Source organism: Malaclemys terrapin, chromosome 19, assembly GCF_027887155.1.
Source record: "Malaclemys terrapin pileata isolate rMalTer1 chromosome 19, rMalTer1.hap1, whole genome shotgun sequence".
NCBI lineage: Eukaryota > Metazoa > Chordata > Testudines > Emydidae > Malaclemys > Malaclemys terrapin.
This window is the reverse complement of record NC_071523.1, coordinates 7,303,483-7,326,225: the sequence shown is the minus strand read 5'-3', so window position 1 is coordinate 7,326,225 and position 22,743 is coordinate 7,303,483. Positions and strand designations below refer to the sequence as shown.

At 49.3% G+C, this 22,743-nt stretch overlaps 1 protein-coding gene across 2 annotated transcripts in view; it reads right to left on the bottom strand.

Moving 5' to 3' along the window:
* Window positions 1-1,411: 1,411 nt before the first annotated feature.
* The window catches only part of IGSF21 (immunoglobin superfamily member 21), a 272,639-nt gene continuing 251,307 nt past the window's right edge, over window positions 1,412-22,743 (bottom strand). For both annotated transcript variants that reach the window (XM_054009265.1, XM_054009266.1), the window contains 4 exons: window positions 8,296-8,381; window positions 5,150-5,342; window positions 4,234-4,272; window positions 1,412-1,666 (listed from right to left, as the gene is read on the bottom strand). In XM_054009265.1, coding sequence (XP_053865240.1) covers window positions 1,593-1,666; window positions 4,234-4,272; window positions 5,150-5,342; window positions 8,296-8,381 — 392 coding nt within the window. In that variant the 3' untranslated portion in view covers window positions 1,412-1,592. The remainder of the gene's footprint in view (window positions 1,667-4,233; window positions 4,273-5,149; window positions 5,343-8,295; window positions 8,382-22,743) is intronic.

Genomic DNA, 22,743 nt, shown 5'->3' with positions numbered 1-22,743 from the left:
AGCCCCTCCGGAGCACTGCTTTAACACGTTATATCCGAATTCATGTTATATCGGGGTAGAGGTGTACTTGAAAACTGTTAGCATGTCCCCTCTCAGTCTTCTCTTTTCCAGACTAAACAAACCCAATTTTTTCAATCTTCCCTCCTAGGTCATGTTTTCTAGACCGTTAATCGTTTTTGTTGCTCTTCTCTGGACTTTCTCCGATTTGTCCCCATCTTTCCTGAAATGTAGCACCCAGAACTGGACACAGTACTCCAGTTGAGGCCTAATCAGCGCAGAGTAGAGCGGAAGAATTACTTCTCGTGTCTTACTTACAACTCTGCTGCTAATACATCCCAGAATGATGTTCGCTATTTTGGTACAGAACATGCCGTTTTGTTGCAACTGAAATTGTTTGCGGGAAAGGGCCAGGTGTGACACTTTGTTTTAGTCCAAAAATAAAGTTGAAACCAAAGCTTTTCGACTGTCAATATTTTGTTTCACCATTTTTCTAAACCAAGTCTGGATTTCTGGGTCAAAAGGATGTTTTGTTGAGAGCCTTAAGCTTATTATAGAAAACAAAACAAACAAATCAAAATATACAAATAAATGGTTGAAAACAAAATGTTTTGATTGCCCAGAACCAAAAAAAAAATAAAAAAATAAAATAAAATTGGCCTTTTTGGTTTGCAAATAGTTTCAGGATTTTGGTTAGTCATTCTGCCTTGGGAACACTTTTCTATACATTAGAAATGTTCATGAGACAGGAAAACAGGTTCCCATGAAGCTCTCCCTTTGCAGGGGCTATCATCATAAATGTAATAAAGAACAACAACAAAAGCACATGGAATATGTACAAACTTGGGCACTCAGCAACCGAGGGTTAAAGAATCTGCCCTTGGGCTTAGAATTGGCTCTGTTTTGTACTAAACAAACACCGGGCTACCATTAGTTTGCTCTCCTCTACTCACAAGAGCCCAAAGACCAAGCATTAAGGGGAGCAAACAGATTCTGATTTCAAGCCAAGTATATCACGCCTGGTGTAACTCCACTGAAAGCAATGGGATCTCAGCAAATCTGGAACGTTGGGGTCTGAACCCAAAATCAGTGGCTACCTCTGAAAATTTTGACCAAAACGACTTGTCCAAGGTCACACAGAATTGGTGACAGAGCTGGGGCTAGAACCCAGCTGTCCTCGCTCCCAGCCCCATCTTCTATTAGACTTTCTGCCTCCCTATGGCTAGATCGGGTGACTTTTGCCAACACCGGTTCCTAAATTGCATCTGCAAAATATGCGCCTGGATGCATTCCCTGTATGTGCTTTTGTGTGTAATTACCGGCTCTTGTTTTTGCATGTGCAAGGACCAGATTGCCCTTTCTATAGGCCAAGGATTGCACATGGCAAATAATACGCACTGCCTTTTACCAGGGGAAATTTTTTTCATTTTAATTAAATCGACTGAGGAAGCCAAGACACAGACAGAAAGAGACCGAGAACAAGACTGTAAATAGTTTAGAAAAAGAAAAGAAAAAAAAAAGAAAAGAAAACCAATTGACGGAGATGTAAATGCTGGGTGGAGCTGTTCAAGGGAGGAGGAGGAAGAGGCAAGCCTTCACGTCAGCTCCAGGATCACTGTTAGGGTGAGCATCAAAATTAGTCTGAAGCCGTTGGGGCTGGTCACTGAACCTAGACAAAACAAGAAGGGTTAGGGTTAGCAATGTGGTCCTGTAGTTAAATGCAAACAAAGAGACTGTTTATAGATCTCTATATATTCATAGATTCAAGGACTGGAAGGGACCTCAAGAGGTCATTGAGTCCAGTCCCCTGCTCTCATGGCAGAAACAAATACTGTCTAGACCATTCCTGATAGACATTTATTTAACTTACTTTTTTTTTTATGAATTAATGGAGATATCCTATCTCCTAGGACTGGAAGGGACCTTGACAGGTCATCAAGTCCAGCCCCCTGTCTTCACTAGGCAGGACCAAGTACTGATTTTGCCCCAGACCCTTAAGTGGCCCCCTCAAGGATTGAACTCACAACCCTGGATTTAGCAGGCCAATACTCGAACCACTGAGCTATCCCTCCCCCACCAGGCATGGCACTTTACAGACCAACGGACCAGATTCCGATCACAGTCATGCTGCTGTAAATCTGGAGTAACTCCACTATTTCAGCAACATTAATCTGGATTCCCACCAATGCTAATGGAGTTTAATATTCATTACTTGTATTATGGTAATAGCTGGGGGCCCCAAGGGAGATCGGGGCCCCATTGGCTTTACAATCACATAGTGAGAGATACTCTTGGCCCCAAACAGCCTACAGTCTGAACAGCCAAGACAAAGGGTGGGAGAATGGAGGCATTGGTATCCCCATTTTGGGGACGGTGAAACTGAGGTCACACGGAGTGTGCGACAGAGCCAGGAACTGAGCCTCGCTTTCCCAAATCCCAGTCAGGTCCCTTAACCACAAGATCATCCTTTCTCGTAGTGGTTGGTTCAAGATCAGAATCTGGCCCAAAACCCTGCCCTGAGGTGCTGGCATGCTAAGATACGATAGTTGCAAAATGGTTGTAAGTGATACACAACTGTAACTTGTGCTGCATACTGGTCTGGCATTCACTGGGTGTGCCAAACCAGTGCAGTTTAAACACTGCAGGAGGAGGTGTCTGTGCTGTAGGAAAACCAAGTCAGTAGAGGGCGGAATCCCTACCAACACTTGAATATACCCTGCACCATCCCCAGGGCTACCAGGGCCAAATTTAGCGGTGTCAGAACGAGGCACAACCCTTATTGGGGCAAATTCTCTGCTGGCATAAAGAGCTCCACGTAGAGCTGGCCAGGAAATGCTTTTCTCGACTCATGAGAGTTTTCAAAAAAAAAAATTTCCCATCCTGAACTGGGATGAAAAGTCAAAAATCTTAAACATGGTCCCAAACCAAAAATCCAAAACGGTTTTCGGATCAGATCAATCAAATCATCTTCTTTAGATCATTTTGAAATGTTCCATTTCAGTTTTGACTTTTCTTTTTGGTTTATTTTTCTGCTATACATTTCATTTTGAAATTTTAAAGTAGTTTTGAACTGGAAAACAAAACTTTTTGTTTAGAAAATGTCAAAACACGTCCCGTTTTGACCATTTCAACTTCCCCCCCAATTTTCAAAGCAGGAGTTTTGATGAAACCGAACCTGTACTGCCAACAGTTTTGGCTTTGACGCATCAACGTTTTCTGACGAAAAAAATGTTTTGTCAGAAAACTCCGCACCTGCTCTTATGGGGAGAGTGCCCACAATGCCTCGGGGTAGGGAGTGAACACTACTCCAGGAAGCAGTGTAATTTGTGCTAGAAAAGTCAGGCCGGGGGCTGGAATACTGCAGATTGCAGTGAGAATGGAGGAGAGCTGATTCAGAAATGATTTTTCCCCCCCTTGTGAAAAATCTGGATGAAAACCAAAATTTTCGTTTTCTGAGAAATTTTACAGCTTTTCATCAGGAAAAACTCCAAAATTGATCCCTCCCCCGCCCTCAATTTTTGGGTCTTGTTTTTTCAATGAGAACCTGAAAAAGTAATTGACAAAATGGAATTTCGTATAAACTTCCATGCTGTCCAAAATTACTTTTTTTCATTGGAAAAAAGTTTAGATGAATTTTTTTTTGACCAGCTCAAGTGATGATGGTGAAAACAAACTTCTTTGTCTATACGGAGGAACAACCATCATAGTCAGCATAGGTTGTCTTGCTACTTATTGACCGCTAGTGGTTCACCAGCGGATTAGTAACACTACGGATCATAATATAAACCAGTGGTTCTTAACCTTTACTGCAGCCTGCACCCCTTTGGGTCTCAAAATATGTTCTCGCACCTCTTAAACCTAGATATATTTTTGGTTTGTATATTACAGTAATCGTTAAAAAATGTGTGATGTTAATAAATACACAGATTTGACGAAACAAAGTAGTTGTACTTACGTGCCTGTGCTTAATTTGTGTTTTCGATGATTTACCTTCAAAAAAAAAAAATCTGGAATGTCTCGCACCCCCCGGGGTTATAACCCCAGGGTTATAAATTGTCAGAAAATGTTTGGTTCATTGAGGCATGGAAGATTCTTGGCCATAAGACTAAGCACACAGTTTTATCTAGGCATGGCCTTCTAAGAACATGAGGTGTTCAGTTCTCTCCATCCACCCCAGAGGCAACTCAGAAATTAGCTGTAATGTATGATGAAATACAGTATAGGATCCAAACTTACCATTTGAGTCCTCTGTTCCTCTTGGAATATTTGGGTTTTCTAATTAAAACAAAATATAGATAGATACTAATTAGAATTAGATGCTAATTTCAGATGGATAACATCAAAAGGACTTTTTAAGTGCACATTTATCTCGTCGGAAAGCTAATGTCTCTTTCACACCACTGTTGCACTCTGCCTTTCTCGATAACAAGGGTCAATCAATGATCGGTGCCCAACGAAGTGAGAAACCCTAAAAAGGGTGATCTTGGGCAGCGCTCGCTGACTCTTTGGGTTTTCTTTAATTTCTGAGTTTTGGCAGCAGGAACAGAATCTCATCTCTATAGCGGCTCCTGACTGCAGGTCAGAGAGGAATTGAGGTTGGATTTTTTACTCAAGAGTTTTTGTCTCTTTCTCATTTCTAGACTCTTTCTAGTCTCCATGCTGCGGGGAGGACAATGGTTAACATTGATTCTCTATTCGTGGTCTCTCAGCAGCCCAATGTATGAAAAGGATAGCCCTGTCCCTCTCTGCAAAAATTTCAAAAAATGTGTTTTCAGTTGATCTTAAATGAATTTTTTTTGCCCAGAACTGGCAGAGAACCAAAATAATGAATTATCGTCCCGTATGCATTATAAACAACTCCCACAAATGTCATTTCTTGATCATAAATTTTTCAGGACAGGGACCCTGGGCTAGTTATTTGAGCTGTAAAATAAATAATATTAATGATTATTCTCAGCTAAGGGCCTGAAATGTGCCGCTGGCAAACGTCCGTACAATCAAAATGCCAGTCACACATGGAGTCGCAAACAGCACATGACACGGCAGCATGGCCAGGCCAAAGGGAAAGCCAGTTTCTATTTGGTCAGGGGTAGTGAGGACATTGTGAACAAGCTGGAGTAATGTGGGACACATGAGGATTCTTCTACCGTACCAAACACTATAAGCCTGGTGTGGGTGTCTGTGGACCCCAGCGGGTTCTGAGCAGTGCAGCGGTACATGGAGCCATTTAACTCAGCTGGCACTCTTTCCAGGACCAACTCCTTCCCATCATGCTCAGCGCTGCCATCCAGGAGCCTGCTCCCAACACGGGTCCAGGTGAACAAGGGCTCGGGGAAGACTTCGTTCTGCAGCCAAGATGGGGAAAACAGCTTTAAATATATGCATCCGAAGAAGTGGGCTGTAGTCCACGAAAGCTTATGCTCTAATAAATTTGTTAGTCTCTAAGGTGCCACAAGTACTCCTGTTCTTCTTTTTGCGGCTACAGACTAACACGGCTGCTACTCTGAAACCTTTAAATAGATGGGTCATTTTAATAAAACAGAGTCATTTTCATTACTGCAACCTCTGCTGACCACCCTGACACTAACACAGAGTTAATTACTGGCATTGCAGATAGCACCTTTCCTCCTCCCAAAGATCCACAGAGTCAGATATTAAGGCCAGAAGGGACCGTTAGATCTTCTAATCCAAGGGTTCCCAAACGGTGGTATTGGTACCCCTGGTGATATCTGAGCTTGACATTCCAGCCAGTCACCTCACAATAATTTTTTAAGGAGGAGCTACGTTGACCAGGAAAATTTGGGAACCATTGATAGTCTGACCTCAAAGATCCCTGAGAACTTCACTGATCCTCCAGGTGATGGCATGGGTCGCCCCAAGTCACCCCTGAAATGCTAGTGCTCAGCACTTACCGGATGTCTACACTGCAATAAAAAAAACCCTGTAGCACCAAGTCTCAGAACCTAGGTCAATTGACTTGGGCTTGTGGGGCTCAGGCTGGGAGGTGTGGGGGCTAAACAGATGACACTAAGCTGGGGGGAGCGGTAGATACGCTGGAGGGTAGGAATAGGGTCCAGAGTGATGTAGACAAATTAGAGGATTGGGCCAAAAGAGATCGGATGAGGTTCAACAAGGACAAGTGCAGAGTCCTGCACTTAGGACGGAAGAATCCCATGCACTGTTACAGACTAGGGAGCGAGTGGCTAAGCAGCAGTTCTGCAGAAAAGGACCTAGGGGTTACCGTGGACGAGAAGCTGGATATGAGTCAGCAGTGTGCCCTTGTTGCCAAGAAGGCTAACGGCATTTTGGTCTGTATAAGTAGGGGCATTGCCAGCAGATCGAGGGACGTGATCATTCCCCTCTATTCATCATTGGTGAGGCCTCATCTGGAGTACTGTGTCCAGTTTTGGGCCCCACACTACAAGAAGGATGTGGAAAAATTGCAAAGAGTCCAGCGGAGGGCAGCAAAAATGATTAGGGGGCTGGAGCTCATGACTTATGAGGAGAGGCTGAGGGAACTGGGATTGTTTAGTCTGCAGAAGAGAAGAATGAGGGGGGATTTGATAGCTGCTTTCAACTACCTGAAGTGGGGTTCCAAAGAGGATGGAGCTTGATGGAGTGGTGGCAGATGACAGAACAAGGAGCAATGGTCTCAAGTTGCAGTGGGGGAGGTCTAGGTTGGATATCAGGAAACACTATTTCACTAGGAGGGTGGTGAAGCACTGGAATGGGTTACCTAGGGAGGTGGTGGAATCTTCCTCCTTAGAGGTTTTTAAGGCCCGGCTTGACAAAGCCCGGGGTGGGATAATGTAGTTGGGGATTGGTTCTGCTTTGAGCAGGGGGTTGGACTAGGTGACCTCCTGAGGTCCCTTCCAACCCTGATATTCTCTGATTCTCTGATTAAACATTGCAGTGTAGACATCTGGGCTCAGGCTGGAGCCACGGCTTGGAGACCCACGCAGCCGTGGCCGTGCTGCGGGTCTTTTACTGCGGTGTAGACATACCCTTAAAGGCTCTGTGGCACGAATACATTAATTGGCATGGTTAGGTTTTGCTTAGCTGGGTTAGCCTTGTAAAAACAACAAAGGCAGGCGCAGATACAAAGGCATGAAGCGGATCTCAAATCCTCCACAAGTCATTTACCGTTAAAGGCATGAGACTAAAAACTCAACAGGCAGCAGGCTGGATGCACAGACAGCGGCTGGTTCTACAGTGCTTTGCATCTTGAGTCTGTCCGTGAGGGGTGGATCTGAAATGCTACCACTCACGAGAGGAAGATTGGGGAGGCAGGGGGGGGGAGGGTGCTTCACAACTCCTTTGCACAAATGAGAAGGGCTGCACCAGGTGTCAGGCCATAGAGAATCTGTCCCATAATAACAAAATACTAGAGCTTAATGCTTGTCTGCTCCAGGAAAAAAAGCTGTGTTCTTAACTCAGATCATCTAACATGTGGTAACTAACAAGCTAAAATCCTAGCGAAGGCAAGGCAGACTGTAATTATTGTAGGCGTTAGCAGGTCAAAGCATTGCCCCGACCTGCCAACATGTGTTAAAACTACAAACTGCCTTCTCTTCACTAGGACTTTCCCTTGTGTTAGCCAAAAGGAGTTAAGAACACAACTTGTTTCCTAGTTAACAGGTTTCAGAGTAGCAGCCGTGTTAGTCTGTATCCGCAAAAAGATTTTCCTAGTTAAGATATCCCATAGATGTAAAAGCCACATATTTAGTCTGTAGGGAGAGCACCCACCTCTGTGCCATTAAGTCGCAAGCTAGGTTCATAATTACTGCATTATTCATTTCCAGAATAAATACGCCAGGCCACAGGTATAGAGAAGCGTGGGCCTTTGTTTAGTGAAGTGATTTCTATTAGAGAAAACTCCAAGTGACAACAAATCAATTGCGAACTGGGAGACAAAAGAGCCAATTTCAAGAGTTGAGGGTGTAATTGAGCATGCAAAATCCATGAGGAATTGCACGCCTTGTTTATGTGTGTAGTTAGTATGAGTGGACATGCAACTCAAGGAACTTTGCAAGCCAACGGCCCTTGTTACCCATCTGTATGCACAAGTCCCTGCTTTGCATGTGCAATCGCAGAACCTGCAAACAAAATGAGCAGCTCAGTTCAGGGCCTGACTGCTGGGGAAAAAAATAAAATAAAATCCTAAAGTCAAACTAAACTAAACCCCTCCCCCCACCCCCAATCTGCGCCTTTGCCAGTCTTCATAAATCTGCATAGGGAGACGTATTACCATCTGTCAGTGCAACCGAAAGCAGCTATGAGGATAAAAAGCCTGCAGACCTGAAAGCCATGCACCAAGATCCGAACGGTGTCTCCAACGCGGGCTCTCGTTGGGGTCATCATGATTTTGGGGCCCTTGGGAGCAACTGCAGAGAAACAGGAGGGGAAAGAGAATGGATGTCAGCACAGCATTGAATTGCCAACTGAGACAAACATTGCCATAGTGAGTAGCCCATATAGGTTAATAGTCATACTTTGAATGGTGGTGCAGTACCACAAGGAAAAGTGTGGGATCAATGCCCAGATGATATAGTCGCTATAAAAAATGCCTACATGAGTGATAGAGGGATAGACAGCTGTCTACATGATTGATAGATGGATAACAGTTGTCAAGATGACTGATAGATAGACAGATATCTTCATGAATGATAGATGCCTACAAGACTGCTAGACAGACAGATGCCTGCATGAGTGATAGATAGACAGACAGGTACTCGAATGTTCAACGTCCCGCTCAGGACCGCTTGGTGAGCAATGATTTTTTTCAACAACATATTTATTTAAATTAGATTCTTACTAAAGCAAATCAAATGTTTCCTACAGCATTAGAGGTTAATGCCAAACACGTTTTAATTAATTTTTTTTTTTAAAAAGGAAAACCTCCATATTTCGATACCAAAGCCCAACATAGAAGGAGTCACCCATTCACTCCTGCAGGCAAGTCCATGAGGCATTGAAGATAGAAAAGAGACTCGTTAAGAATGACTATGCAGGGTTCCCATTGAAATCGATGGAAAAACTCCCACTGATTGCAACAGGGGTAGGACTGGGCCCTTAAACAATTCCACAGATAAAGAATCCCAATCGCTGTTTAGCCCCACTGTTTATTGTTCTTTCCTCTGGTTCCTTTTCTTTCGTCTGACCTTTCCTTCCCCCTCCCCCTCCCCCTCTTCCTATTGGAGTGGGATACCACGAATCCCCCATACAATCGCTCTCACGCTGCTCCGTTCAGTGAGGCCAGGCAGACAGCATCGTTTTAGACAGGAGGCTCTCTGCAAGCTACCCCACGCCCCCACGCCGCTCCCAAGAACGCTGCCAGCAGCTCTCACCCCCAACCCCACTATATTTAATTCCTCCTTCTGGAGCCCTTTGTTTGCATAGGTGTCAGATTCTGCTGCAGGAGGCGCTGCATAAAATTGGCATATGCCCCCTCCCCGGGGTCAGCCCGATGAGCACCCCTCTTTCCAAAGGTGTCTGCTTTTCATTTGGAGCAGCTCTAAACGGCTGGTTAGTTATTAAAATAACCGAGTGCCAGGTAGTTGGCCGCTGAAGGGAAACCGTGACCCCGTGCACACGGTGACTGTCGCTCGGCAGAGGTAATGGGCTTTGCTTGCTCGTTAGCGCCTTACGGCGGACGGCGCCCGGTGCGGGGCACGAGGCGACGTGCCGAAAAAGAGAAGGGACGAAGCCAAAGGTTCAGCTGGAAAGGTTGCCTGTGCCGTTGCCATGGCAACGCCATGACAACTTCGCCTCCCGGATTGTACTGGCTGGGGCGTTTTCGGGTCAAGAGGAAGCAGCGGAGCGGCCTCGGTTGTGCTGTGCTGCCGCTTAGCTGGGGAACTGGCTGGCGGAGTGAGCAGATGACACCGATGCTTTGTTCTACCGTCTCCTCCTGTTGCACGCCAGCCCGGCCCGTTCGGTCACTCGGACAGCTCGCCTTGGAAGTGCCACGCTCAGCAGGACGGAGGGAGCGTGAGAGGCGCTTGGAGAAGTGGCCGCGTCTTCTGGCCTCTTGCTCCCTGGGTGGGTGGGGGTGGGAAATGCACATGGCCATCTGTAGAGGAGGGGGCTAGCTTGTGCCAACATCGATAGCCCAGTCCCCCAGTGAGAAACATTCCTGCCTCTTGCGTTGGAAGGATAGCGGCGATATGTGGGCCCTGGAGGGTGGGAGTGCAAAACTCTTCAGCCCTGAGCCAGGAGGGCTGGGGAGAGGTTACCTCGTTCTGGATGAGTGATCTGCTTCCAGGCATTAGGCCATGGCCCACTGGCTACTCAGTACTGGTAGGGTTTGAAGGCCCAGATCCTCAAAGGTATTGAAGTACCGAACCCCCATTGATTTCAGAGAGAGTTAAGAGCATAAATGTCTCCCAAGTCCAAGGGGCCGCTGGGTATTTTCATAAACTGAACATAAAAACCAAACCTTCAAGCTCTGGGGAGTCACGCTCCCATCCGCCGGACTCTCCCCGAGCTGCGGTCTCGCAGCCAAGTTCCCCACCCACTATGCTCCTCTCTTCAGCCCTGCGTTTTCCCGGCACCACCACCTGCTCTGGTCTGGTGGCCCCCTACCCAGCTTGTGCTAGCGAATGAGTCACAAAACACTCGGGCAGGCTGGACTCCATCCAGCAGGGGGCAGCAGTGCCCTAGACCAAAATATTCCAAAGCAGCCTCTGATTTTGGGGTCTCAGTTTTTTCCGGCTGCCTGACCTGAGCCCTGATTTTCAGGGGCCTGTGCACCCTCTGGCTCCCCCTGACTCCCATAAGAGTTCTGGGTGCTCCGCTCAAGAGGTCTCAGGCCAGGCCCCCACAAACTGTGGCACTCCACATCAGAGCCCCCCGTTTTGACAATTTTGGCCTCTGTCTCCACATGACGCCCACCCCGCTGACAAGACATCACATGTCAGCTCCTCGCTTCCCATGGCCACTCTATGCTTGCTCCTATCTCTTGCCAGCCCAAACAGCTAGGGCTCGAGCCTGGGATCTGAATGAGGCTCTCCCGCTTGGGGGACACGATACGCCCACCCGGCTGGAACTCCAGAATGGCATTTGACATGCAGCACTTCAAACTAGCCATTGCTCTGAGCTTTCACTGGCAGGGTCCCACGTGACCTCTGAGACACTCTGGAGCAAGGACGTCATCCCTGGGTGCATCAGAGTCGCTCTTGAGAAATGCATGGAACACAGATGGGAAAACATCTGCCTGTCTCTATGTGCATCAAGAAAAATAATACATAGCAACAGCTAGGACGACTGTGCCTGTTGGGCACATCCAATTGAATCCATAGGAAAGACAACTCAGCGGCCAGTCAGCCAATGACAATGCACACGGTGCTGAGGGAGAGTGAGGCCAACGGAAGCGCTTGTCGTGAAGTCTCCCTTTGCCCGGGAGAGTTGTATGGGGCAAAGGTGCTTAAAAGCTCCTTGGGAAGTAGGTGCCAGGGCCCACATTGGCCAACTGTGTTGCATTTCTCAAGCTTACCATCCACCCAAACAGGACTGGCCAAGTCACAGCACTATGCCACAAGCACAGGCGCTGAGGACCATGCCCCTTCCCCAGTGCAAATACCTCTCTTGCCCAGTGAAGGTGCTCTCCACCCTGCAGAACCTCAGTCACCCTCTTCTCCAACTTCCTCTCCAATTCAGGTCCCCCCACATCCAGATTCCGGTGTTGTTTGGCAGTTGGATTTGCACAGAGCTCTGAGCCAGTCCTCCTTGTTCTCTTGAAGCCACAGGTTTGCCAAGTTCATGAAGTAACTTTTCTCTCCTTGTTGCTAGCAGGGCTGGGATTTCCGGCACCGCATCCCCTGCATCCCCATGTCTGCAGAGCCCAAATCAAATCCCTTCCAGGAGACAACAGAGTAGCACTCTACAAGGCATCGCTCTGAATAAATCAGAGCTGGGGAGTGGTGTGCGCCCTGCCTGGCCTGTTCCCGATGATCGCTTCTGGCAGCAAATTTATTTTAAACGCGGCCTTTAAATATAAATGGCACCACGAGGGGGCTGCCCGGGGACAGCAGGGTTTCGTCAGCGGGCGAGGTGGGGAGGGCTGGCAGCAGGCTCTGCTGAAAGGGACCTGGTGCGTATCCACAGGCAGTTCTCTCTGACGCTGCAGATGGAACCCGGGGTGTGGCTGCCCCTTTAAGTCCAACATGGAACTTGTGGTGCCTGGTAGAGTACTGGCCCCTTCAGCTGCTGCACAGACATATATGCCAGGTGGCTCCAGGCACCAGCGTTCCAAGCGTGTGCCTGGGGCAACAAGCTGCGGGGGGCGCCCTGCTGGTCCCTGTGAGGGTGGCAGTCAGGCTGCCTTCGGCAGCTTGCCTGTGGGAAGTCCGCCGGTCCCGCGGATTCAGCGGCAATTCGGCAGCGGGTACGCCGAATCCGCGGGACTGGGGATGTCCCACAGGCGTGCCGCCAAAGGCAGCCTGCCTGCCGCGCTTGGGGCAGCAAAAAAGCTAGAGCCACCCCTGGGACCAGGGGAATAGGGCCTGCAGGCTGAAGAACATGGGAGGGGATGGAAGGGAGCAGCAGCTTGAATGGGGAGCGGGGAAGGAACTACAACAGGACACATTGTGCCCCAATTTATACCCTGTGCAACCCCCTGACTGCACGGGGATTGCAAGACGTGAGACGGTGGAGTGCACCCAGTGTGCACGGGACTATATATTGCTCACCATTGCTAGCTGAGTCACCAGCACGCCACACTTAGGCACATCGTAATCACCACACTGGATCAGACCAGTGATCTCTGATGGTGGCCAATGCCAAGTGTGTCTGAGGACGGGGCAAGAATGATGGTGGGGGACACACAGTGACCTGCCCCATTGGGGAAGTTTCTTTCTGATCTCTGTCACTTAGTGCTGGGTCATGCCCTGAAGCATGTGGATTTTATCCCATCGTTTTACTCCATCTACCATGATTTTGGATGTCCTCAGTATCCCTATCAAGCGCTAACAGTATGCTCTTAGCCTCAGTGGCATCTTGTGCCAATGAGTTCCACCGGTTAATAACTGGCTATGTAAAAATGTAGGTCCTTAAATTGGTATTAAATGGGTTGCTTTTCAATTCTCACTTGTATCATGAGGAAGGGTGAATAAGTGCACCCAGTTTACCTTGTCCATGCCGTTCAGTATTTTATATTGCTCTGTCACAGCTTATTCGTCTCCTGCCCTGCAGGGTTCCCACATCAGATATACTTAAACCATTTTCATGTTACATGTTTTGATATCCGGTGATTTGCCCTTCCTGTTCCCCAGCTGACGTTTTCACTTGTGCAGCTCATGCACTTTTCTAGTCGCTTCACTGGGGCAGCATTTTCCCTTTCTGAAGGACCCCGGTACGGCTCGAATCATTTCTTGCCTCTTGCCGTTTAACCAGCCAGCCACGTTTCTTGACCTCCTTGCTTCCTTTCTGCTGTCGGGGTCTGCGCACCCTCTGCAGCTCGGCTCTGGCATGCCTACATAGCCACCACAGTGCTTTCAAAGGTGCTGAGCACCTGCGCCTGGCACTGATTTCAACTGGAGTCAATCACAGCCAAGGATTTTCATTCCATTTCTGCCCAGGACAGGTGAAGAGATTTAAGTTTGGCGCCTATCCCTCCTTGCTCTAGGATCTGATCCTCTCTGAATCTGCTCTGCTGTGCCTCCCGCTCCTGCTTTTACTCGTTACCTGCCAGGAAGCGCTGCCAGATTACGTCCCTTCTAACAACCACTAAGTGGTTTCTTCCGAGGGCGGGCGGGGGTGGGGGTGGGGGGAGATCTCAAGCTTCCAGGAGCTATAGCCCCAACTACAAAAGCCTCTAATGCTCCTGGTGTGGCCACATCCTACATTCCACCCCCCCAGATTCGCACTGTGGCTGCAATGGCACGTTCTACCCCTGTCCTGGAAAGTCTGGTGTTGGCTACAGTGTTGTTATGGCTGCCATGCCACACCCCAGAGCTAGCTGCAGTTCAGTGAAGGTGGGTGTGGGTTTGAAGGGCTCCCTGTATGTGTATGGTATAAAGCCACATGTTCTAAAGCGCCTGGCTAACCTCGCCCCCCCATTAGCATTTGTGCATTTTAGTGGGCACCGACAGCTCTGTCTGCGCGCCTTCATTTTGGGTGCCCTGTTGCACCAACAAACATGCAGCCCAGTGGTTGCGCACACAAGTTTTCGTGTGCAGTTTACAAGTCCATTTTTGAAACCACAGCCCATCCCTTTCACCTCAGGAAAGCGCCAGGACGCTTACAAAGATCGTTATATAAACCCAATGAGGAAACGATCTGGTCATGGAGGTCAGGGATTCCGTGACTTGAACAGACCTCCGGGACTTCTTCGGCGTCAGCCCCACACGGCAGGGCTCGGGCTTCGGCTTCAGCCCCACCGTGAACATACCCTGAATTTGTACATTTTTACCATGACGGCTCCTTGAATTTTGCCTAATTTTACCATGACAAAATCATATCCATACTAATAATTAACTAAACAATTCCTTCTCCACTGAGTCAGACCACAGAGAGATCTTTGTTCCCCGGGCAGATGGGATCAATTTGGGGAAATAGATCTACCAGATTCTGATCTCTCTTATACACCATTCTGATACTGCTGTAACTCTTTGAATTCAATACATGACTCCAGACTGAAACCAGCGTGAATGAGAGAGGAAGGAGTCCCCTGTATCTATGTTATTTGAATATATATACCAGGGGTCGGCAACCTTTCAGAAGTGGCTGAGTCTTCATTTATTCACTCTGATTTAAGGTTTCGCATGCCGGTAATACATTTTAACGTTTTTAGACTGTCTCTTTCTGTATGTCTATAATATATAACTAAACTATTGTTGTATGTAAAGTAAATAAGGTTTTTAAAATGTTTAAGAAGCTTCATTTAAAATTAAATTAAAATGCAGAGCCCCCCGGACCGGTGGCCAGGACGCAGGCAGGGTGAGTGCCAGTGAAAATCAGCTCGCATGCCGCCTTTGGCACACGTGCCATAGGTTGCCTACCCTTGATCTATACGAACACTAGGATGGGTTTCCTCTCACTTCTAGCCATACAAAGCAGGGTTATCTCCATCATTCTCACTAGAGCGACACAGTATAAAAAATGAGAAAACAAATGGGCCCGATACATTTGCTCCGAATCCGCCACTCTGCATTTCAGCCAGCAGGGCGCAGCAATCGCTCTATCAGCATAACGATCCCTGATAGACAATCCCTGGGGTGGGGTTCTCTGCTTCTTCTGAGATGCCCCAGTCACACAGGAGCTCCAAACCAGCCTTGGCATGGCAGGACCTCAGTGCTGACCTCAGAACGTAGCCAGGCTGTGCAACACATACCAACTCAACCCAGAGCCTGCAGACCGGGTCTTTTAAAGAGCAGAATTCTGCCTTTCCCTTCTATAGGGCTGGATTGGCACCTTGCCGTCTGCCCTGAGTAAGGGACAACACACAGTCAGACTGCCTCAAGGGTTGTGAATCCGAACCACCCTCTGTTTCCCGCTCCGTGGGGGACACAAGCTGTGCCAGTCCTTTTCCTGGCACAGCTCTGCTGGCGCCACTCCCCAGGAGGGGGCACAGCAGCCGGGATTGGCACTGGAGGGAGCTCATGCAGCGCTCCTTCTACCATACCCCATAATTCCCCTCAGCAGGCCCATGGCCATAGGGGATGGCACACTGAGCATCGCTATGCAGAAATTCCCCAGGGGCCAGGCCTGAGATAAGAACATAAGAACGGCCGTACTGGGTCAGACCAAAGGTCCATCTAGCCCGGTATCCTGTCTACCGACAGTGGCCAATGCCAGGTGCCCCAGAGGGAGTGAACCTAACAGGTAATGATCAAGTGATCTCTCTCCTGCCGTCCATCTCCACCCTCTGACAAACAGAGGCTAGGGACACCATTCCTTACCCATCCGGGCTAATAGCCATTAATGGACTTAACCTCCATGAATTTATGACCCCCTTCTCTCCTTGGGCCCAATGGAGATTTCAGTCCCTTGGGATCCCTAGCCCTTCTCTCTCCACTGGCCTGTGGTTCTTTTGGTGTGAGGCCGTGTTGTACCCCCAGCTCACTGCGTACTTATCAGAGCCTCATCACGGCAGTAACTGAGCGCAGGGCAGGGCTAGTCACCCCATGTTATAGATGGGGAACTGAGGCACGGCCAGACTGAGTGACTGGGTCACACTGGCGGCCTGTGGTGAAGCAGGGACTTGAACACAACCCCCCGAGTCCCAAGCAAGTGCCCTAAACACTGGGCCATCGTCCCTCAGCTGTGTCACATAACTAGGGCCCTACCAAACTCATGGTCCATTTTGGTCAATTTCACGGTCACAGAAGTTTTAAAATTTTAAATGTCATGATTTCAGCTATTTAAATCTGAAATGTCACAGTGTTGTAATTGTAGGGGTCCTGATCCAAAAAGGAGTTGGGGGGGGGGGTGTTGCAAAGTTATGGTAGGGCGGGGTTAACGGTATTGCTACCCTTACTTCTGCGCTGCTGCTGGCATCAGTGCTGGGCAGCTGAAGAGTGGTGGCTGCTGCTGGCCGGGAGCCCAGCTCTGAAGGTAGAGCCGCCGCCAGCAGCAGCGCAGGAGTAAAAGGGGCATGGTGTGGTATTGCCACCCTTACTTCTGCGCCGCTGCTGGCGGGGCACCATCTTCAGAACTGGGCACCTGGCCAACAGCTGCTGCTCTCCAGCCGCCCAGCTCTGAAGGCAGCACAGAAGTAAGGGTGGCAATACCGTGACGCCCCTAAAATAACCTTGTGACCCCCCTGCAACTCCCTTTTGGGTCAGGACCCCCAATTTGAGAAACGCTGGTCTCCCCCTGTGAAATCTCTGTAGTATAAGGTAAAAGCACACAAAAGACCAGATTTCACGGAGGGAGTCCAGATTTCACTATCCGTGACGTGTGTTTCACGGCCGTGAATTTGGCAGACCCCTACACATAACCCTGGCTAGAGGGTACAGCCGAGCTGGTTTGTGATGGCAGCTTTCAGAACCCAGGACCATGGAGCCTGGGAAACAAAATGGTTGGAGGGGATTGGTCTGTTTCCAGATGAGGCGTGAAAAAACTGCTCAGTGCCTCCCTCCTCCTTTCCCCCAGTCCCATCAGATAAGAACAAGGGGCCAGCCATGACAGCGATGGCTGGCAGATAAAAGCAAAGGTTTCTTCACACCGGTGGAATGCTCAATAGAGTCAGATACGGTGGTTGGGTATAAAAAAGAAGCTGGCTAATTTTTATGAGCATTAACAAACACTGGTGCAGTCGTTATGCATGTTAAGAAAGAGCTAATCAGATTTTATGCTTCAGGGCGTGAGCAGATCACGTGTGGGGCTGAGGAAGGACACGGAGGCCTAGACACCCCTGATCTCCTCAACTGCACAGCCGGCCGGGTGTAGGGAGAGTAGGTGCATCCCCATGGAGAGAGAGACTAGATGACGAGATAGTTCTTTACCAATCCACCTGTTTCTAAGCGCTGTTGGCTGGATTAGATCCTTTTGCTGCTACTGCACGAGCCCCTTCCCCTTGACTGGAAGCAGATTCCTCCTCGGCTGTTAACAGTCGAAAGCCTGACACACCAGTGCGTGGCTCAGATGCCAGCCAGCAGAGGGCGCTGGTGCACACACACACCAGCCAGCGGGTGACATGCCCGTTACTACGGTGGAATACAGGTGGGTCAGGCGGTGGCAGGATGGGTGATCCCCCCTTGCAGGGCCTGCGTGTTGGCCGTGCAGCCAAACGCAAGAGGAGCTGGCATTTCTCCGGGGTGCCAGGGGCAGCTGCTGCACCTGGGCAGAGATCAGCAGGGACACGCGAGCCAGAAACCACGATTCACTGAGATATCGTCAGCGCTTCTTGAAACCTGCTTCCCTATTAATAAGCATGAGAGCGAGTCACTCATTAGCCAGCTCTGGCCTTCAGAGATGGTGGGCGTTGGTGAGCTAATGAGGCAGAGACTCCCACCCCGGCCACAGCCTGACGGGTGGTTAATCGCCTGTGACGGCCTGACATGATGTCTTCCGGTAACAGGGAAAGACAGCGGTGGGATATTTTCTTCCTCATCCATCTTCCCAGAATCCACCTGTGTCCCTTGATTCCCCACTGATTAGAAACACCCCTCTGGCTCTATCCTCCACACACCCCCAGGGTTCCTTAAGGCCCAGCAGCAGGAGGGCTCCCTGCCAGGTACACGTGCAGCGGCAGGAAAGAACGCACGGCAGCCATCTGGCCACGCTCCCCACGGTGAGGGCCCTGGCGTGCTCCGTGCCGCAGCCACCCCGGTGCTTGGCACAACTGTCTCATCTCTTTAGCTCACCACCTGTCTCCTGAGCTTGCTTGGCTTGGCATGGGCTCCTGCCATTTGGGTTCTGAGCTCCTCCCGGGCTGGGGGAGCGCTTAAGCCTGGAGCAAGGCAAAATTTGTCTACTGAAATGTTTTTCGGGGTAAAATGAAGAATCGGCGACACCAAACTGGTTCTTGAATTTGGGTTGGTTTCGACAAATTGCTCGTACTGGAAAAAACACCCTCAAATGGTTGTGATTTTTTGGGGTTCGAAATGATGCTTTGTTTTGAAGTGTCTTTCAATTTTAATTAATGATTTAAAAAAAAGCATTAAAAACCACTCAACACTGGAACAAAAATATTTTTTTTTCTTTTCCATATTTTAAAAAAAAATTAATCTTTTTTTCAGTTCCACCCAAATGGATTTTGTTTTTTCAGATTTTTCGGCATTATCAGCAAACTAAAAACTCCGTTATTGGCCCAGCTGTGCTCAGGAAGGGGGGGCTGCTAAGTGCTCCTACCCCTGCTGAAGAGAGGAGGTTGCCTGGCTGGGGGACCCGCCAGCAGTTCAAAGACAGGATGCCACCAGCAACCCGGCTACGAAGGATCAATGTCAGCTCCCCTGGGCAAAGCCCGTCTGCCTGAGGATCAAGGCTGGCCTAGCGTGGTGAGGGCACATGTTGTATGCCTGGGAAAGGGCTCCAGGGGAATTTCCAGATGGAAGTTCTCACGTCGGTTCCAACTGGCAGCTTGAATTAGGAAGAGAGCAATGGAGCTACTGGGGCGATGGGAACTCCAACTGGAGGAGTCTAATGGAGTCTACTGGGATTTCCAGCACGTCGACTGTCCAGGAAACACCCGGTGAGGGGAAATAGCCAACTGCTGCCTCCATGCATGGAGACGTCGGTCACCCGCAAGATGCAACAGTGTGGGGAAAATCTATCCTTCAATCTCTCCGCATGATCTATCAGCACAGGGGGGCCACTCGGGCAGCAGCCGCCAAGCTCCCAGTACTGCACCGTTAGGCTAGTTGCTTTGGAGCGGACAGTTGTAAAATCAAGCTGGATCTTTGATCTGTTGCCAGCACAAGGTCAGATAGTGCCAGTCCAGATACAGGCTCCAGCCACAGCCAATCCAGCGTGCTCACCCCCTGCTCTCCACTCTGACTCGGCAGAGAAAGACACAACTTCCATAGAGCAGACCAGGTGCTTAGCTGATGTATATGAGCGTGGCCCCAGTGTTCTTATAATGCTGTAGGCAACAGCACCGGAAGAGCCATCGGCATAGGCTGCCTTTCTCCTGTGGGCTGTTTATAGGAGAGGGACAGACACAAGGCAAAGCACAGGTTTGTCACTTGCGCCAGCAGATTAGCCAAGATGCCCAAATGCTACCACTTGGAGGTGTAGGTTTGATTCTCAGATCCTGCCTTTTGGCTCAGAGGTGGCCAGGGGCCAAGACCCTGTACTGTGGGCAGCTGTAAGTGTTGCTGGATGGTTTATGGGTGGCCTACCCAAAGACGGGTCTGAGCTGCAAAACTCAGCTCTGGAGCCAAGCGTCCCCGATGTTCAGAGTCCGGAGGTTCTGGTTCTAGTTTAGCTGCAGGGGACCACTGGGCTCACTACTGGAGACTGAGTGACAGCAGCAGGGCTGGGATCTCTGTGTGGGGGAGGATGGGATGGGAGGAGCGGAGAGCACCAGCAGATGCTTTCGCATGGCCCAAGCTCACACTCAGGAACACAACTCCCCCTTGGCAGGGTCCGGATCTGTAACAGGAGCACAGCGCAGCTGCCCTAACCAATCCCATTGTGCACTGACCAGCGGGGAGGTGGGCTAGGCATGGGATGGGATCTGCTTCCAAGCTTTAATTTTGCTGAGATTCATTCTCCGCAGATGCAAACAACCTCGGCAGCAGCAGCTGTCTGCCTGGTCTCTCTCGCTCATCACGATGCCACTTCCTGATCTGAAGCCAGCCGCCATCAACAGGATGATCAAGCCCATTGGCTCCTCTTGCTGTTTGAGGGGGATGTTTCTCTGCCAGACCTCTTCAAGCTGCTAGCCGGCCGGTTTCAGATAGGAGGAGAGCGCCACCGTTTCCTTCCACTACATGGGCTCTGGGCCCTTCGATGACAATCGGTCTCAGGGGTTGGGAGGAGAAGAGCAACAGAATCTGGCTCTACAGTAACTTCCTGACACAAGTTCTGGATTTCAGGCTGGTGAGGAACTCTAAAGCTTTGGTGTCTGGGACCAGATTTGGGTCAGTCCATCCTACATGGATTCCAGTGGCTACACCTGTCTCTCCCTTTGTTAATAGTTCATCGGGATAGGTCCCAGCAGAGTGGTGGAACAGGCTTTATAATGGAGAACATGGATACCTTCGGCAAGTCCTCTCTCTTTCCTGCTGCTTCTAATCTTGCTCTGCATTAACTCATGCTGACTTTACCCACCTGTTGCAATGCAAATCTGGCCATGTTACCCCTGCCCTTGGGCTGAGGGGAACTGCCTTTATGTGTATGTAGGGGAGAAGAGGCACCTACAGGACCTAGGTACTCAGAGCAGAACAAATCTTGGAGGAGAAAGGCAGACACACAGCACTTCTCAGGGAACTAGTGATGAGTTAAGAGTCCCAAGGTTTGGGGAGATCCAGAGTTGGGAAGTGCCTGATCCGAAGCCCACTGAAGTTAACGGAAAGCACTGACTTCAGGGAGTTTGGGATCAGGCCTCAGAAAAGTTGGATCCCTCCAGGGCCACTCACTGGTTTGAATCTAATCCAGGATTTGGCAGGGACAGAAAGCTGTTACCATCTGATAACTCAATGATGACCTATGAGCAATGAGTTTGGTGCCCTCTGTTCAGTGCTTAGGGAACTCACAGATCCTGCTCCCCAACAATCCCAGTTTAAGCATTTCACGCTAGCACCAACATTATTGGGACTAACGTACATGCGTGGCCAGTGCTGGAAGAACAGGAGAAAGGTGCACGGGCAAAGCAGCATAGAGGAAGTTTGCCCATTCAACCACAGCTGTTTGCTTTTGAGAGCACCACGGAAATTCACTCCCTTCAGCAGTTAGACGGGAAGAAATTAGGACTTCAAATCAGGACTCTCCTTTACACGCCACCATTACAAATACAGTCTCGCCCCATACACCTCCAGTCAGGCAGAGGTTGCACATAGTGCCACCAATCATAGCTACCCTGGGGAGCATCTCCCCTGTTAATTATTCACTCCCTTGTTCATTATTCAGGGGAACAGTGAAAGCCTCTCCTTGTCCATCGCTGGTTCTCGGCACCCTGGGATGACAGAACATGTTGGAAAGTCAGCCAGGCAGGTGTCGGCTTGAGCTTGCCCTGCTTTGACGGAGCAGCTCGCCGGGCCTGGTGGAAATTCTTATGGGGTGTTGGGTGGTATTGCCCGTCCCGCCGCGCTGGCAGCGATCCAATGAGCCAGCATTTAGCACCTCTGAGGTTACGCTTATTGAAGTGAAGGGAGCTCCAGTTGGCAGTCCCACTTCCTCGTCTTCACCTGTTTGGCAACATTTGCTTTGCGAGGCCTGCAAACGGTACGGGGGGTTTATGGAATGGCTGCCATCTCAGTCATCGGCAGGGACTGAAAAATATCTGATTTTTTCCCAGCAAAGAAATCAAAATCCAATTTTTGGGGGGGGGGGGCGAGGGGGAACGTTTTTGATTTTCTAAAACTGAGCATTTTGAACCGAAAGCGAAATATTTTTACCGAAAATATGTTTGGTTTTCAAGTTTTCAAAAACCAGCCGTTTTTTTTGTTGTTGCTGTTCATTGGTTTGGTTTTGTTGTTGAAAAATCTGAAAATGTTCAGGATAAAATGCCGTAAAAGTTCCCGGGAAAAACAGTTCGCCCTTTTTGGCCAGTTCTACTGAGGCTAATTCTTACAGGAGTCTGGTAACTCGGACGCCCGGCTGGAAATTTACAACAGCACCGAAAGCTCAGACGAACAATCCGCTTCTCTCAGCACCCCTGAGTCACCTGAACATGGGGTCTGCTCTGGCCTACAAACCACATGGCTGGTTATCTCCCAGAATTCTTACACATGCACCACTCCTGGATGAACCAGTCCCGTCAGGCCTTGTCCTCAGCACCCCTCCTACAGATCCGGGGTCTTACGTGGATTTGGGAGTCTCATTACCCAACAGGGGGCTGCAACACTACAATCTAAAGGGACACGAGACTTTCGGTGAGGGTTGCGTAGTGTCAAATACCTTCAGCATGCAGGGAGACCAATGGGCAGGTTAAGTCCTGACTCCCCTCTAAGCTACTTCATTTAACAATCATACAGTGACCTTTTTAGTGTGCAGTGTGTCTGCTGAATGGGATTTTCTATATTTTTTTGCGCCAGCGAGAGGAAAGAGATAATTAATCTTGGGTGCTGGAACCTGAAAAATTAATGAGAGTGGCTTTAATCCGATCTGGGCTGAAAAATAATAGGCTGAGAGGAGCAG